The 15390-nt window shown below is 46.1% G+C and overlaps 1 protein-coding gene across 1 annotated transcript; it reads right to left on the reverse strand.

Moving 5' to 3' along the window:
- Positions 1 to 1584: 1584 nt before the first annotated feature.
- On the reverse strand, positions 1585 to 13823 carry ISY1 (ISY1 splicing factor homolog). The gene is made up of 11 exons (XM_064156323.1): positions 13678 to 13823; positions 13437 to 13459; positions 12201 to 12252; positions 9257 to 9322; positions 7815 to 7857; positions 7532 to 7644; positions 6751 to 6868; positions 5937 to 6059; positions 5142 to 5248; positions 3265 to 3351; positions 1585 to 2350 (listed from the first exon to the last, which is right to left on the reverse strand). Exons 1-11 carry the CDS (start codon positions 13678 to 13680, stop codon positions 2243 to 2245), a joined length of 843 nt encoding a protein of 280 aa, XP_064012393.1. The 5' UTR covers positions 13681 to 13823; the 3' UTR covers positions 1585 to 2242.
- Between the last annotated feature and the right edge of the window lie 1567 nt (positions 13824 to 15390).

The following is a 15390-nucleotide window of genomic DNA, read 5'->3' on the forward strand; positions in this document are numbered from 1 at the left end:
GTGGCTGCACTGGGGTTTTCTGCCACCATTTCACACCCTGGAACCTGGTGAATGTCATTGGAGCTACCCAGACTTCAGCTCCAAGCCTTGTTGCATGAGAGGGCTGAGGAGTGCAGTGCAAGGCCAAGGGCTCTGCTGTGTGACCCTACCCCAACGCATCAGGAGGTGGTGCCGCATTAAGCACCAAAGGAAACAAGTAGCACAAAACAAGCAAATAACTGCATTTTTTAATACCAACTCAAATGGTCTTCCTGGGTCCTGAGAAATCGATGCTCTGGGGGGAAAAGCCTATCAGTATATACACAAACACTGCAGTACCTTAGATCTGTACTGCCAAAGTATTTCCCAGCATCTAGATTTGAAAGCGACAAGCACAAAATACCATTAGTTAATGGATACTCTGCAAAGCTATCTCTATCTTGCTCATCTGCTACTGCAGATTAGAGAAATCCACTTAATTCCTAGTGCTGTCAGCAAATATTCCTCACCACTCTGTCTCAGGCTCCAGAGAGAAATTGATCCAGTGGTGATTGCACTTCACTCAACCAAAGAATAAGGAAGGTGTCTTCAAGTCTGTACCACTTACATGGTTGGCATGAAATGAAAGAGAATGGAATGCTGTTATGAAACAGCAAAGAAGCAAAGAGCAGAACAATCAGGGTGGTTATCCACTCACAGCTTAAGCCAGGATGGTGCACAGCACAGGACTCTGAAGCAGAAGAGCACAAGCTACCCGGAAACATGCCCAGCTCTGGAGACCCCAACACAAGGACATGGACCTGTTGGAGAGGGTCCGGAGAAGACTCCAAATATGATCAGAGGGCTGGAGAACCCCTCCTCTGGGGACAGGCTAGGAGAGTTGGGGCTGCTCAGCCTTGACAAGGCTCCAGGGAAACCTTACAGTAGCCTTCCATACGATTCCAAGACCTTCCCAGGCACCTGTGAAAACCTCATCAACCACCTCATTCTGGTTGCATGGTCTTTATCACAACATCTGCTTTGTTGGCCTTTCCCCTGATTCTTATCCACAAGCATTCCAGCTTATCACCACCACCATCACCATGGTCGACATAGTTGAGGCCTTCCTTAACATACAGGGCCATCTCACCGCCTCTCCTTCTGGGCCTGTCTCTTGCTTTCCACTTTTTCAAAGCTGTGTTTTTGTTTGATCATTTCTGTCAAGGAAGGCAAAGCTTGCCTCTGTAATTTAGACCTTTGATTGTTCTGGATTGGATTATTTACAATAGATAGCAAATACAAAGAACATCTTGAAACACTAAATAGTCCTAGACACGGTTACTTGGTTGTCAAATACTATATTCCTTCGACACCACTTCTACTCCATGTCTGCAGGTGTCCAATTTAAAATGTCATTCATTCAGACCTGTGTAATGACGTTAATCACTTGTAAGACTCCAAACATGCTCTTCTGTAATCTGTCTCTGGTCACTGGATACTCAAGCCCTTAGCAGTAGGGATGCAGAGCTTCAAACCCCTACGTGGACAGCTCTTCGTGATCCTATTCTTTGGCTGCAATGAGGGAAATACCACAATCCTCTGAGCTAGAATGAAACAAGACATCAATCTGGAAACAAGCTTTACTAAAAATATCTGAACAAGGCATTGCACAGTTGGAAGCATTTACAGTAGCTGCTGAAATATTCAGCATTGAACTCACCCAGGCATGGTTACCAACCACAAGAAGGGTAACAGCTTTTGGACATAATGTTATATAAAAAACCCAAACCAACTTCCAAGTTGCTCATCAAATCTGCCTCCAAGGCAGTTTCTAGGCTACTCTGGTAAACTAACCAGGCATAATAAATTACTTCTGCAGTCAGCTCAGCAAAAGCCCACCTTAGAAAGATGTGCACACCTGCAGGCAGGGTACAGCAGACAATGGCAGTAACACCAGCCAGGTTTCCATCAAGACTGACAGAGTTGCTGAGTTTGCAGTTCTGTCTGCAAGAGGAACCACCGCACAGACCCTTTTACAAGGTGAAAGAACTGAAGGCTGTTGCTGCAGATGCAGAGACAGGTTAGAACTAGGTTTGATCTTTGTCACTGAAGTGTAAGTCGTCCTACTGGATAACCCAAAAGGATAGCTTGCTTTCAGCAGAATATGATGTAGTTTCACAAGTTCACTCTCAACACCCAAGGGGACCTTCAGAGCTACACGTGATTGGCACGGAATATAGGAACCTGTTCCTTTTAGCGGCATGATACAAAACCTGGTGCAGTGTTACAGTCCTAAAAGTGTTTTTGCCTCTTCACTCTGTGCCATGAGGGTTTCACTGGCATACTTCTGAAGAAGCTCCATCTTCTTTCTCCGCACAAGAGCTGCCTCAATCTGCAAATACAACAGGGTGAAAGTCAGCTGAACTCCTGAAACCTAGCATGCTACTCAGAGGGGAGGAAGAAAGCCACAGAAAACAGAAAATGCAAGCTAGGTGTTCACTAGTATAGGAGTATTTAAATTGGGATAAATCAGGGGTATCTCTTTTAATGCTCAGATGAAGCTCATGAAAGTCAAAAGCAGCAGTAAAATAGCTGCCTCCTTTTCAGATCTATACTCCTACTCTTTTGAATAAGGATGTTAGCTGTCACTTTACTCTTAGAACACTTGAATTTTGTTTCAGTCATCTCAGGCACAGTTTTAGCAAATGCAGACCACGTGAAGTGATGCCACAGTGCTCCACACCCCTGAAATAACAGTTTAGTGAGTGTGCTTTTCATGTGAGCCACAGCTACCAGCCTCTTTAAGTGTGGTCTGAAATGCCAGCAAAACACGACACTTTAAGAAGCACATACTTCAAAGATCTACTAACAGCAACCTGCGAGGAGTGCTCTAATCTCTGTTAGAGCTGTCCAACCTGCACACAGCATCACTCAAAAATAACTATTCTGAAACTTAGCTCCTTGTAATTTGGAATCTAGAAGGCATAATCCCCTAGGCATAAGGTATGATTTGCCACTGAGAAAGGATAAAAGGATACACTGACTACTGTCTAAAGAGAAAAGATTGCTATGTATTCTTTTCTCCAAGTAGTTCCTGGTCTATCTTGAACTGGGGAGCTCTGCAGGTGGCCTCACTAGGGCAGAATAGAGAGGGAGGAGAACCTCCCTCAAGCTGCTGGTCAAGATCACAGAAATAACAGGCAGTCCCAGAACCAGCAAACCAAAGACGCTTTCACTGCTGGCCTGCCTTAAGTTCAGATCTGCCCTGCAATAGCCAGAGTGCAACTCAATTTTGTTTTATCTTACCTCCTGTTGGGATGGCACTGGAACATGTGCAATAAATTTCGGCTGACCTTCTTCACCTTCCTTTTCCTTGCCACTGTCCTCATCAGACTGAAAAAAACCAAACCAAAATTAAGCCACAACATCAAGTTTACTTTCTAAAGAGACTATAAAAATCCCTCCTCCTATTTTTTTCCACTTACTTTGCCACAGGGAACCAGACAGAGCATGACCAAAGCTACACAAGAAGTTGGGGAATAAGACCAAGTACAAAGGCATGTGACAGACACCATGTTCACACCCTACTCCTTGACATTCTCAGAATGACTTTGTGCATTCTTCACAAGGCTTTGCCTCTGCTGCGGTGTAGGCATGAATGTAAAGCTAGATTCCCTGCTTTTCCACATCTCTGACTGCCATAGCAAAGCTGTAAACAAAAGAAGAGCCAGCTAACCAAGAAGAAAACAAAGGCTTCAAAAATGTAAGAACCTCTTCTCTGCAAGTCTCTGTATTGCTTTGCTCTCACATGCAAGAGCTGGACTTAGGAACCCTGAGATAATACATATAAACCAATGCATTGAGGGAACAATCACATTTACTTTATGGGGTATCTCCTTTTTATTCTTGTGGTAAAATCTCTTAAGTACAGACTGTGAAAGAAGTACTTTCCAGTAGCACTTTCACAGAAGCCAGAAGGCAATGGCAATGTCCCTCAACTTCCCGCACTTGCATTGGGAGTCCAACATCCTCACCTCACCCCCACCTAGGGCAGGCCACACAGGAACATACCAGGCAGGTTTGGAGAACTGGAGACTCCACAACCTTTCTGCGCAGCCTGTTCCAGGGCTCTAGGACCCTCACACCTAAGTTTCACCTCTTGTTCAGATGGGACCTCCTGGGTTCCAGTTTGCACCCTTTACCCTGCCACTGAGCACCACTGAAAAGAGTCTGACCCTGTTCTTCTGGCTCCCACTCTTGAGGTACTTGTAAACATTGAGGAGATCCCCTCTCAAGCTGCTTTTTCTGCAGACTAAACAGCCCCAGGTCTCAGCCTTTCTTTCTCATAGAGATGTTCTATTCCCCTGCCTAATTATCCTCATAGCCCTCCCCTAGACACTCTACAGCAGTTCTCCATTTCTCTTGAACTAGGGAGCCCAAAACTGGATACAGCACTCTAGACAAGGCCCTAATTTGGCAACGAGGGAGGAGACTGAATAGAGGAGCAGTAGAGTGACTTCAGCAGCAGTAAAGCCTTGCTGCATCAGGATTCAACTGAGAACAAGACTCTGTCAACCCTTGGCTTTGCTATGCACAGACAGCACAAAATGTACTGTATGCTACTTGTGCCGTTCCTGTTGTGGGTTGCACTTAGAAGCAAGACTGAGCAGTGTTAATAACTCAGCACCTTACAAACACCAGCAGCCCAGGCAGTGACAGATAAATCAAACATGGCCTCAGCTGATTCTCACTCCAGTAAGAAGTCTTTGCTAGCTGCCAGCTTTCACCACTCTCCAAGGTTGGAGCCAGCATAGTCGTCTACTTCTGACCCTTACTAAACAGAGGCAGTTTTAAGTTAGAGAATCATCACATCAAAGGAATTTTCCAACCAAAACTACTTTGTAAGATCATTGACCCCAACCGTTCTCTTAACTCTACCATGTCTAAAGCTAAACCACTTCCCTCAGCACCACATCTCTGCCTCTTTGAAACAGGAGTAGATGGTCTCTGCTCAGCTGCTTTTTCTTCAATCTAAACAACCACAGTTCTCCCTCTGTTAGGCAGAGAAAAGCAGAATGCAGCAGCAATGTTCTTGGCAAGGCTATGAACGCAGACAGGTTCTACATCCATGACAGCATAGCAGAAGACTCATGAAGTTCTACATCACTTTAGCCATCACATACCTCCTCAGCGACAGCATAGATATTTTCTTCCTCTTCCTCCTCTTCCTCACCTCTTGCAAGTCGTGCTTCTCGCTCCCTTTTCCATTTTTCCACTGCTTCTGCTATAACTGATGAGCCAAGGGAAATGGTGAGGTGTATCTGACAGCCAGGTAAAGCAGCATGGTCCTACTTCCAAAGCTTTCCCAACAAACTTCTTGCTGAAGCCCTCTACTTTAGTAGCACAGTTACAGTAGAACCTTGATGCAGTATCTAATAAAATATATCAATATCTCAGCTAAATCCACTTGTGAAAGTGTGGTATTTGCCACACCTTAATTTGGGTCCATTTTAGACTCTAAGAGTCATGGATAAACATCAATATCTCAGCATCTCTCTTGCAGTGAGGGCCCCAGAGCTGCACACAGTGCTCGAGGTGAGGCCTCACCAGTGCCAGCACAGGGCACAATGACATCCCTGGTCCTACTGAATGGCCAAGATGCCATTGGCCTTCTGTGCCATCCGGGCACACTGTTGGCTCATGTCCAGCCAGTTGTCTCCCAGCACTCCCAGATCCAGAGCACTGCCAGGCTGTGCTCCAGCTGCTCATCCCCCCAGTCTGCATGGGGTTATTGTGACCAAAATGTAGGTTCCTGTACTTCACTTTGTTAAACCTCATCCTGTTGGCCTCAGCCCATCCATCCAGCCTGGCCAAGTTTCTCTGAAGTGTCTTCCTACCTTCCAGCACGCTCACACTCCCCCTCTACTTGGTGTCATTTGCATTTACACAGCTTTATGGAGGTTTGGAGTGTCACATACCTTTCTTTTCATGTTCTTGTTCCAGTGGCTCAAGAATACCATCCTCTTCATCCCTGTAGCCATAGTATTCTGCATCAATGGCTTTCATAAGCTCAGCTCGAGTTTTCCGAGGTGGTGGGAGGGCTGAAAGAACACAACTGTCATTCATCCAGGTCCATCCCAACAGCTTGCTCTGCATTCCCAGCTCTCAGAGCAACTACAACCACCAAACAGGTCAACAGCCATCACAGTTCTTTACCCAAACAAATAGATTTTAATTACTCATATGATTAAGGATGCTAAAGGGACTGGAGCACTGCCTGATGAGGAAAGGCTGAGAGCCCTGGGGCTGGTTAGACTGGGGAGAAGACTGAGAGGGGATCTGATCAATGTCTATCAGTATCTGAGCACTGGGGGTCAGGAAGGAAGGGACAGCCTCTGCTCACCTGTGCCCTAGGACAGGACATGGGGCAATGGATGGAAACTGCAGCACAGGGAGTTCCACCTCAACAGGAGGAAGAACTTCTTTACCAGAAGGGTCCCAGAGAACTGGAACAGGCTTCCCAGAGGGGTTGTGGAATCTCCTTCTCTGGAGATCTTTCCAGCCCTTTCGGGTTGTGTTCCTGTGTGACCTGTGCTAGATTCTCTGGTCGTGCTTTGGCAGACCTCCAGAGGTCCCTTCCAACCCCTAACACCCTGTGCTCCTGTATTGAGCATTTCCTTTAGCAAACCTAAGGCACAGGCACATGGTATTCCCCACGTACCAGAGTGGCCCTTCAACTCCAGCAGTACTACTGGGCAGATGCATGTCTGGGAAGAGCTGTTATTTACTTACGCTCCTTTTCAAAAAGCTCTCTAACTCCTGGTAAATCCTTTGCAGCTCCAAAATATTTGTAACCTCTGTTTCCAGGAACTTCTTTCCCTTCGTGATCTAACATCTTTGGTCCAATCCTCTGGAAAACAGACAGAGTGAATTGTTTAAGTCTTGTATTTTCTGAGCATCTTAGTAAGTTAAAGGGCTGAGAAGGGAAATATTTTATACTAGTTCAAGCTAGCCCAGAGGTAATTTTTCAGCTCATTTTTATACAGGTTGTTATTTTTACTACTAACCAGACATTCAAAACGTCCACACAACCCCTCACAAATACCTAAACCTGTCCCATTACCTGCATTAATATTTAGATAAACAGGTATCTAAGAAACAAGTGCCACTGAATGTGACAGGAAACACACTTCTGATGTTTTAGCACATGAAAGATGGTGTCATCATTCTACTTTCAGCAGTAACTAGATGAGAACCTTTCCACAGACTGAGTACAGCACAGCAAAACAGTGCTTACCAATAGGTAAAAAACTCAGACCATGGCTGCAAACTCTTACCAGGATGGCAAGACCCCTTGAGTTGGTGTTCCAAATGAACACCAACTGATTTGCTCATCAGGGAAACAAACATTTCTTCTAACACAACCTAACATTTTTAGGGGTTGAATTAAGTTCCTCTCTAACAAACACTGGCCAACTAATACATGGTTGACTAAACACTGCATGGATTTTTCTCATTACTGACTTTTCTTGTAAGTAGAACCACCATGTAGTACTAAATCATCTGTACTTACAGCATAGTCAGGACCTCCTAGCTCCTTTATTCTGAATTCCCAGTGCCCTTTCTCCCTCAGAAGTTTGTTTATTTCATCATTCAGGTCCCGAATTCTGAATTCACCTAATCCAGCTGTTCAAGGGGAAAAAAACAAATAAATTAGGCAGCTTGCTGGAAGCACCAGAATCATTCCAGAATTCATGCAATGGGAACAGAATAATTCACATGGAATGTTATCTTTACTGTAACTGCTTAGAAGGGGAGATTCAAAACAATAGAAAAATCAGAAAGAAAAATCTCACCATTCTGAATCTGTGCCACTTTCTTGGAAATCTCCCCAATGATCTGGTTAAAAAAGAATAAAGAAGTGAATTCCTCAAAAAAAAAATCCCAATCCCCCAAGAAAACACTGAAAATGTTAAGGAAAGGCTAAATAAAAACCCAAAACCTACAAAGACTCAATTTCTAAGTTGGGGTTTTTGATCCAGAAAATAGACCTGAGCCTGTAATTTCAACTATTGACAAAGATTTTATTCAGACACAAATATACCTCAGCTTAAAACCAGGGAAATATTTTTACAGCAGTGTATGTGATGAGGGCAAGGGCACATGAGCAGTACAGAGAAAAGCTGAGAGAACTGGGTTTGATTCACCTTGAGGGAAGACAAAAAGGGACTAACACATTGCTGTCCTCAATTACCTAAGGGAGGGTACAGAGAAGGCAGAGCCACTGTTCAAAAGGTACATGGCAAGAGGAAAAAGTAGCAAGAACAAAGTTGGAAGTGGGCAAATTCAGATTAAATTCCAGGAGGGAAAAGTCATTAAGAAGGTTACAAAACACTGGGACAAGAACCCCAAAAAGCTGTGGAGTCCAAATCCCCAAAGATACTCAAAACTCTCAGTTGGACATGGCTCTAGGCAACTTGGTGACCTGCTTTATACATGTGGTGAACTGTGTGACAGAATCCCAGAGTGGCTTGGATTGGAAAGGACCTTAAAGGTCATCTAATTCCAGCCCCTGTGCCATAAGCAGAGACACCTCCCGCTAGCCCAGGCTGCTCATGGCCCCATCCAACCTGGCGCTGAACACTTCCAGAGAGGGGGCATCTGCAACCTCCCTGGCCAACCTGTTCCAGCATCTCCCCACCCTCAGTGGAAAGAACTTCCTATTCTCCAGTCTAAATCTCCCCTCTTCCAGCTCAAGGCCATTCCTGTCCCATCACTACAAGCACTTCTAAAAAGCCCTTCCTCGGCTTTCTTGTAGGCCTCCTTCACGTACTGGCAGGCTGCTCTAAGGTCTCCCTGGAGCCTTCTCTTCTCCAAGCTGAACAGTCCCAGCTCTCACAGCCTGTCTCTATATGGCACATGCTTCAGCTCTGTGATCGTAGCCTTCAATACCAAGAGGAAACATCTCAGTCTCCCACTGGCAATACCAGACTGCTCTAATGGGAATACAGGGTGCATAACTCACCATGTACCTGGCACATGGGAGGCAGTCACCAACCTCCCCAGACTACCAACAGCTCTGAAATATCCATCCCATTACCTGCCCAAACATGAAGCAGTACAGCATGACTTCCACGGCCCACACATCCAAAGCCTTTCCAGAGAAGATTTTCCAGCCTAAATGATCTTTTAATCTAAATGATTCTGTGATTACACTGTCTGCATACTGCAAAGCCTCTGTAAGCAGGCTAAATAGGAGGAGATGAAGTTCCAGCCAGTGCAGAATCAGACACGTTACCTGCCGCCTCCACTTCTCAGCCTTAGGCAGCTCATTGCACTCCGAAGCAAGGAAGGGTCTGCGCTCCTGTTGGACAGAGACCACAGCATGACGTTATAACATCAATGTGTTCAACACTCACAGCACTTCTCTCCCACTTGATTAATCCCACACACAAACTTTCCCACTTGATTAATCCCAACCTATGGTACCAAGCCCACTGATTTTTCCTAGGTGGAAGACGGCAGCAATTTACAGCCTTGTCAAATGTAACTACCACAGGATACAAAAATCTACCTAAAATCCACCTGATTGCAAAAAGAAGCTGTCACTTGTTTGTTCAAAACACCCCAGGATCTTCTCCAGTACAAATAATGCTCCATTTAGGGCAAATTAGATCATTTTTAATAAACAAGCATCTAAGATCCACTCTCTTCCAAGTAGCTCTTAAGTTTAGGCCTTTCTTTCTCAATTGTTACTACCATAAAAATGTAAATTTCCACACCCCCCTAGATGACTTTATTTTGTACTCTCCTAACCACAATCTGTCCAGACACCTTTTCTCAACCTTTACCTTCTGTTGACTTGCTTACACAAACACTTCACCTTAACTCTAGCACTCTGTGTGCTGTTATTTTCTCCCTTTCCCTACAGTACTTCCACAAATCTTCCAGTTACACACTAAAAATCCTTCCTTACAAAATATACCAGGAACCATCTTATTCATGGAATCTTTCTCACTACAGCTTCCCCAGGCTGTTAGTTTCCACTTTATTGTTTCATCTTGCTCACACTCATTGTAAAACATCATTTGTTAAGGTACAAACACAGGACACCTCAGCTTCCAGAATTCCTATGTCAGTTACCCCAGATTAAAGACTGTAAGTCTGTCCAAAAGGGGGTCTTGGTCAAAGTTACTGATCTGATGGGTGGACCACTTGGTGAAGGAGTTGCCCTGTGATGACTACACTCCAAGAGTGAGGGTCAGTGGCTTGATGTTTAAGGGGAGAGCAGTGGAGAGTGGTGTTCCTCAGGGGATGGTACTAGGACCACTGTCAACATCTCTCACAGCAAGACAGGCAGTGGGATGGAGGCACCATCAGAGGATTTGCCAGTGACACTCAACTGTGTGGTGCAGCTGACACACTGGAGAGGAGGGACCTGGACAGCATGGAGAGGTGAGGCCATGCAACCTCATGAAGTCCAACAAAGCCAAGTGCAAGGTCCTAAGAACAAATCCCATCTGGGTAGAGAATGGACAGAAAGCAGTACTGAGAAGCTCACCACGAGAACAGCTAGACACTGGAATAATCTCCCAAGGATAGCAGTGGATTCTTACACTGGACAGTTTTAAGACAGCTTGACAGGGTGCTGGGCCAGCTCATTTAAAAATACACTGTTACCTAGATGGGCTGGACCAGAGGATCCTAGTGGTCCCTTCCAATTTGGCACTCTGTGATTTTGTCAGCATGAAGTTGTACAGGCTCAAAGCCTGGAAGTGTTCCAAGCCAGGTTAGGTGGGGCCTTAGTTAATCTGCTTTACTAGGAGGTGTCCTTGCCTGTGGCAGGGGGTTGAAAATAGGTGATCTTTAAGGTCCCTTCCAAACCAAACCACATAAATATTCTTGCAATGTGATTTATGACTCAGGAAAAAAAAATCCAGGAGTATCCAGAGATAGTTTGGAACCATCTTTACGGTTCTGTGTGGGTTTGGGGCACTCTCTTTCACCACAGTGATGAGGTTTCATAACTTATGAAGTTGCTGAGTGCATTTTTAGGTCAATCTCATACCAACCAAAAAAAAAACAAAACCCAAAACAAAACCAAAACTGCAGGACAGTGAAGACAATGATGAAAAAATACACAGCTACCATGTGATGGGCTAACAACGTGCTAATGTTATGTCTCATGCAAGTCTCGAGTTCACAGTGATCCTGAAGGTCTTCTGTTTCATGGTTACTGTTTTGTCACAATATATCAATAAACAAGACTGAGAAGGATTCTCTACCTCTTCTGGGAAGAGCTCCAAACAAACCGCATGATTACTGTCAGAAAAAACTATGTGTATGAGCACCAGTTTGCGTAAGTAGTCCCAGAAAGAGAGAACTTCAGCCTCAAAAGTGATTTTCATTTTCTACCCAGCATGCTTTAGCTTATATTTACAGCTTTACTACAGCTAAAGTAACAAGCTTTATTGTAGCTTGGTTACTACATAGTCTACCTACATTACAGAAAAAAATATTAAGTGGTGTTTAGTTTTCACCTTTGTCTCAGTAGCCAAGCCCACACACCTCTGAAACATGGAATCATAGAATGGCTTGAGTTGAAAGGGACCTTAAAGATCACGTAGTTCCCATGTCCTTGCCATAGGCAGCAACACCTCCCACTGGCCCAAGGCCTCATCCAACCTGATGCTGAACACCTCCAGGGAAGGGCATCCACAATCTCCCATGGCAACCTCTTCCAGTGTCTCCCCACCCTCAAACCCGTTGACCCTCATCCTGTCACTCAATGCTTTGGTAAAAAGACCCTCTTTAGCTCTCCTGTAGCTCACTTCAGGTACTGGAAGGCTGCTCTAAGTTCTCTCCAGAGCCTTCTCCTCTCCAGGATGAACTGCCTCAATTCTCCCAGCCTGGCCCCATAGGGGAGGTTCTTCAGATCATCTTTGTGGCTTCCTCTGGACCCACTCCAACAGTTCATGTTGGGAGGCACAAGAAGGACATCAAACATACTCATATATAACTAAATAACCATTTAAAAAGATTTAAGAAAACTCCATTTGCCATTTCTGTTTTGTATTCGCTGTGAAATTCGGTCTCTGCTTCAGGTGTTTTCCAGAGGACTAATGCCACACTCCTACAGGGGACCTGTACAAAGGACCTGGCAACTGTCACACAGCTCTGAACATGGCTTTCACTCCACTCTTTGGGAGAGCTAACAAAGCTTTAGTATTTTTACATCATACCTTAACTTTTCCCTCCTCAAGCTGAGCTTGTCGAAATCTTGCTAAGGCCGTCCTAAAGGAAACAAAAGAAGCAGATTTACTTTGAGTAATCCACATTTGGCCAGGAGCAAGTTCTGCTCTGAATGTTGATTATGGACATAATTGCAGCCTGTAGAAAACAAAGGGTTCAACATATTAATTGACTTAATCTTCCAGACAGTGACATCTCTTTAACACTAGAAGCCTCAGTGGTTAATTTCTGAGATTAATATAAACTTTGATAAGAAGCCAATTTTCCTGCTTATCAAATGCCAGCATAATAGATTTTAGCAGCAAAGCTCAAGAGAAATAAAGCTTCAGCAGAGAGCAGCAGTCAGTGATGTGGTGCTGTGGAGCCTCACCTTGAACATCTCCAGAGACAGGGCCTCAACCACTTCCCTGGGCAACCTGTTTCAGTGTTCCACCACCCTCATAGTGCAGAACTCGTTCCTAACACCCAGTTTAAACGTGCTCTTCTCTAGTTTGAAGCCACTGCCCCTCATCCCATCATCACAGGCCTTTCCAAACAGTCTCTCTCCATCCTTCTTGTAGCCTTCAGGTACGGGAGCCTCCATCCTTCTTGTATCTTCACGTACTGGAAGGCTGCTATTAAGCCTCCCTGGAGCCTCCTCTTTTCCAGGCTGAACAACCCCAGCTCCCTCAGCCTGCTCTCCTAGCAAAGGTGCTTAAAACCCCTAACCATTTACTTGAATCAATTCTGACAGACTGCCACGTAGTCTGGCATCTCTTTTCCAAAATTGTGACTCTCCAAAACCATAACGGGTCTCATTAAAACGTATTTGACCACATTTAGCATTTGCTGTAGTTTGTCTCCTGCAGTGGTCTTGGTGGCACCCCCAGCATAGCTAAACAGCAGGTACACTTGGGTACTCGTTTGCATTCCTGCTACTCCCACTACCTGCAGACCACAGGAACGCACGCAGCTAAGCACTGAAATGCACTACCAAGCTCCCAACGCTTTGAAACCAGGCTGCCCAGCAAGTGCCACTGGTTGGGAGGCACAGCAGAGGTATCTCCGAATCCAGAGACAGAGTCCCAGGCAGTAGAACACAGGAGCACGACCGTTCTGCTTCACAGGTAACCGAGGATAGCACAGCCTGATCCCTGGAACGCCCCGGGAGCTGCGCTCCACGGCCACAGCTGGCGGCGCTTGTGCTGAAGCGCCCACCCCAGCCAGACACCCCCAGCCATACTTACATGGCCTTTTCCGCATTTCGAGCCTGGAACAGAGAAAACGGACACGCTGTTACTGACGGCCCCCGGCAGCACCTCACGGCCCGCCGCCCCGCTTCTCAGCACCTGAGAGGAGCGCTCGGACACTAGCGCCAGCCCGGCCGAGGCGGCGGAGGGGCGACCGACAGCACAGCGGGACAACTCCCTGCGGAGCCCCATCGCTAGGCAAAAGCGCCAGCAGAAACCCCAGCCTCCCCGCACTTACCATGGCGCTTGACGGTGCTGCGGACCTGCAAGTTCCTTCCGCAACACAACGCCGATGCCGCCCGCCCCGCCGCGGTGGCCCCGGAAGGAGACGCGGCCGCCGCCCGGAAACGACCGCGGGCCTCGGCTCCCGCCTCCTCCGCTCCCGCCTCCCGCCTCCTCCGCTCCGCATGCGCCGTGCGGCAGGGCTGGGCGGGAAGGTGCCGCCGAGCCGCTTGTTGTTTGGTTCCCCTTTTCTTCCTCCTAAAAACGTGAAGCCTCCAAGCATTTCGCTCGAAATCTCGGCATCTCTCCGGTTCTGCTTCAGCTGCCCCTGTACGGGAGTCAGCCACAACGGACAAGAGCTCCAGCGCTCGCCTGCTGCAGTAGTAATGCAGCGCTGGCGGTTCACCGTGTGGTAACAACTAATACTAAAGGCAGTAAACTCGCTTTTGTATTCTCCCATATGCATATTTTCGGCACTTATGAATGGAGAAGTGTTTTTCATGTATCCCGTTCCAGCCTTGCCGCACAGCATTCGGGCAGGCTGGCATCCAAAGTGCCCTTTGCAGAGCCACAGAATTGTTTGGATTGAAAAAGATCTTTAAGATCATCGAGTCAAAATATGCTCTAATTCTGCCAAGTCTGGGGCTAAAACACGGCCCTCAGCACGTTTCTGTGTCTCCGAAACACCTGCAGGGATGGGGATTCAAGTACCTCCCTGCGCAGCACTTTCCAATGTTAGAAACCTTTTCCCTGAAGAATTTTAAGGTTCAACCTAAACCTCCCCTCGAGGCCATTTTCTCTCGTCCTATCACTTGTTACCAGGAGGACCAAAGCCCCACCTGGCTCCAACTTCCTTTCAGGGACTTGTAAAGAGCAATGAGGTCTTCCCCCCACTGTTTGAACTCCTACAGCTGCCTGTTCCACTGCGCACAGACCCACAGACCTCACCCTCAGGGGAGTGATTACATTGATCCTTTGCAGCTGGTCTAAAGACCAAACTGGGAGGACTGGTTTTCAGTGAAAATTTATTCCATTCCTTCCAGCAACTTTAATACAGTGTCCCTTTCCAGACAGTGCTATCCCTTCAGAAAGCCCTGTCCACAGAAAACAGCCTTATACGTTTGTCTCGTTCCCTTCCTGATCTGGGCAATCCACCAGATCCATGAAAAGCACCATACTCCCAGAGAAGGCTCCTCTCTGGTCTTCACAATGAATGAGGAGATGCTTTAGTGTGAGTGAAAAAGGCATAACAGAACAGTGAAACCGCAGGTTTGATTTTTCCACATCCCCAGGATTTCCAAACTGCTTTGGAACAGCAGACACCTGAAGGAGCAGCAGAAAGATTCTTTACTAGTCTCTAGAGAAAGATGAAAGAGACATCTCAGAATAGTTTTCTGCTTTTTCAGGTAGATTCTTTACTATTCTCTAGAGAAAGATGGAAGAGACATCTCAGAATAGTTTTCTGCTTTCTCAAGTGACACCTTGGTATTCCTCAGTTTTCAAATCCTATTAGGTTTTGTCAGAAAAAGCTAATTCTCAGAGATCAGACACCCAAAATCATTTGAGAAGACAGTAGAACAAGTTGTCCAGGGAGGTCATGGATGTCCCCTCCCTGGAGGTGTTTAAGGCCAGGCTGGACAAGGCCTTGAGCAGCTTGGTCTAGTTAGTGGAAGGTGTCCCTGCCCATGGCAGAGTAGTTGAAACTAGATCTTAAAGGTTCCTTCCAACT

The sequence above is a fragment of the Pogoniulus pusillus genome, chromosome 16 (genome assembly GCF_015220805.1).
Source record: "Pogoniulus pusillus isolate bPogPus1 chromosome 16, bPogPus1.pri, whole genome shotgun sequence".
NCBI classification, from domain to species: domain Eukaryota; kingdom Metazoa; phylum Chordata; class Aves; order Piciformes; family Lybiidae; genus Pogoniulus; species Pogoniulus pusillus.

What these genes read in the sequence shown, in the direction of transcription:
- ISY1 (XM_064156323.1), bottom strand. An exon ending in CTGAGAAGTGGAGGCGGCAG is followed by an intron (nt 7,858 to 9,256) that starts GTAACGTGTCTG and finishes TTTTTTAACCAG; the next exon opens with ATCATTGGGGAGATTTCCAA. An exon ending in AGAGCTTTTTGAAAAGGAGC is followed by an intron (nt 6,060 to 6,750) that starts GTAAGTAAATAA and finishes GTGTTCTTTCAG; the next exon opens with CCCTCCCACCACCTCGGAAA.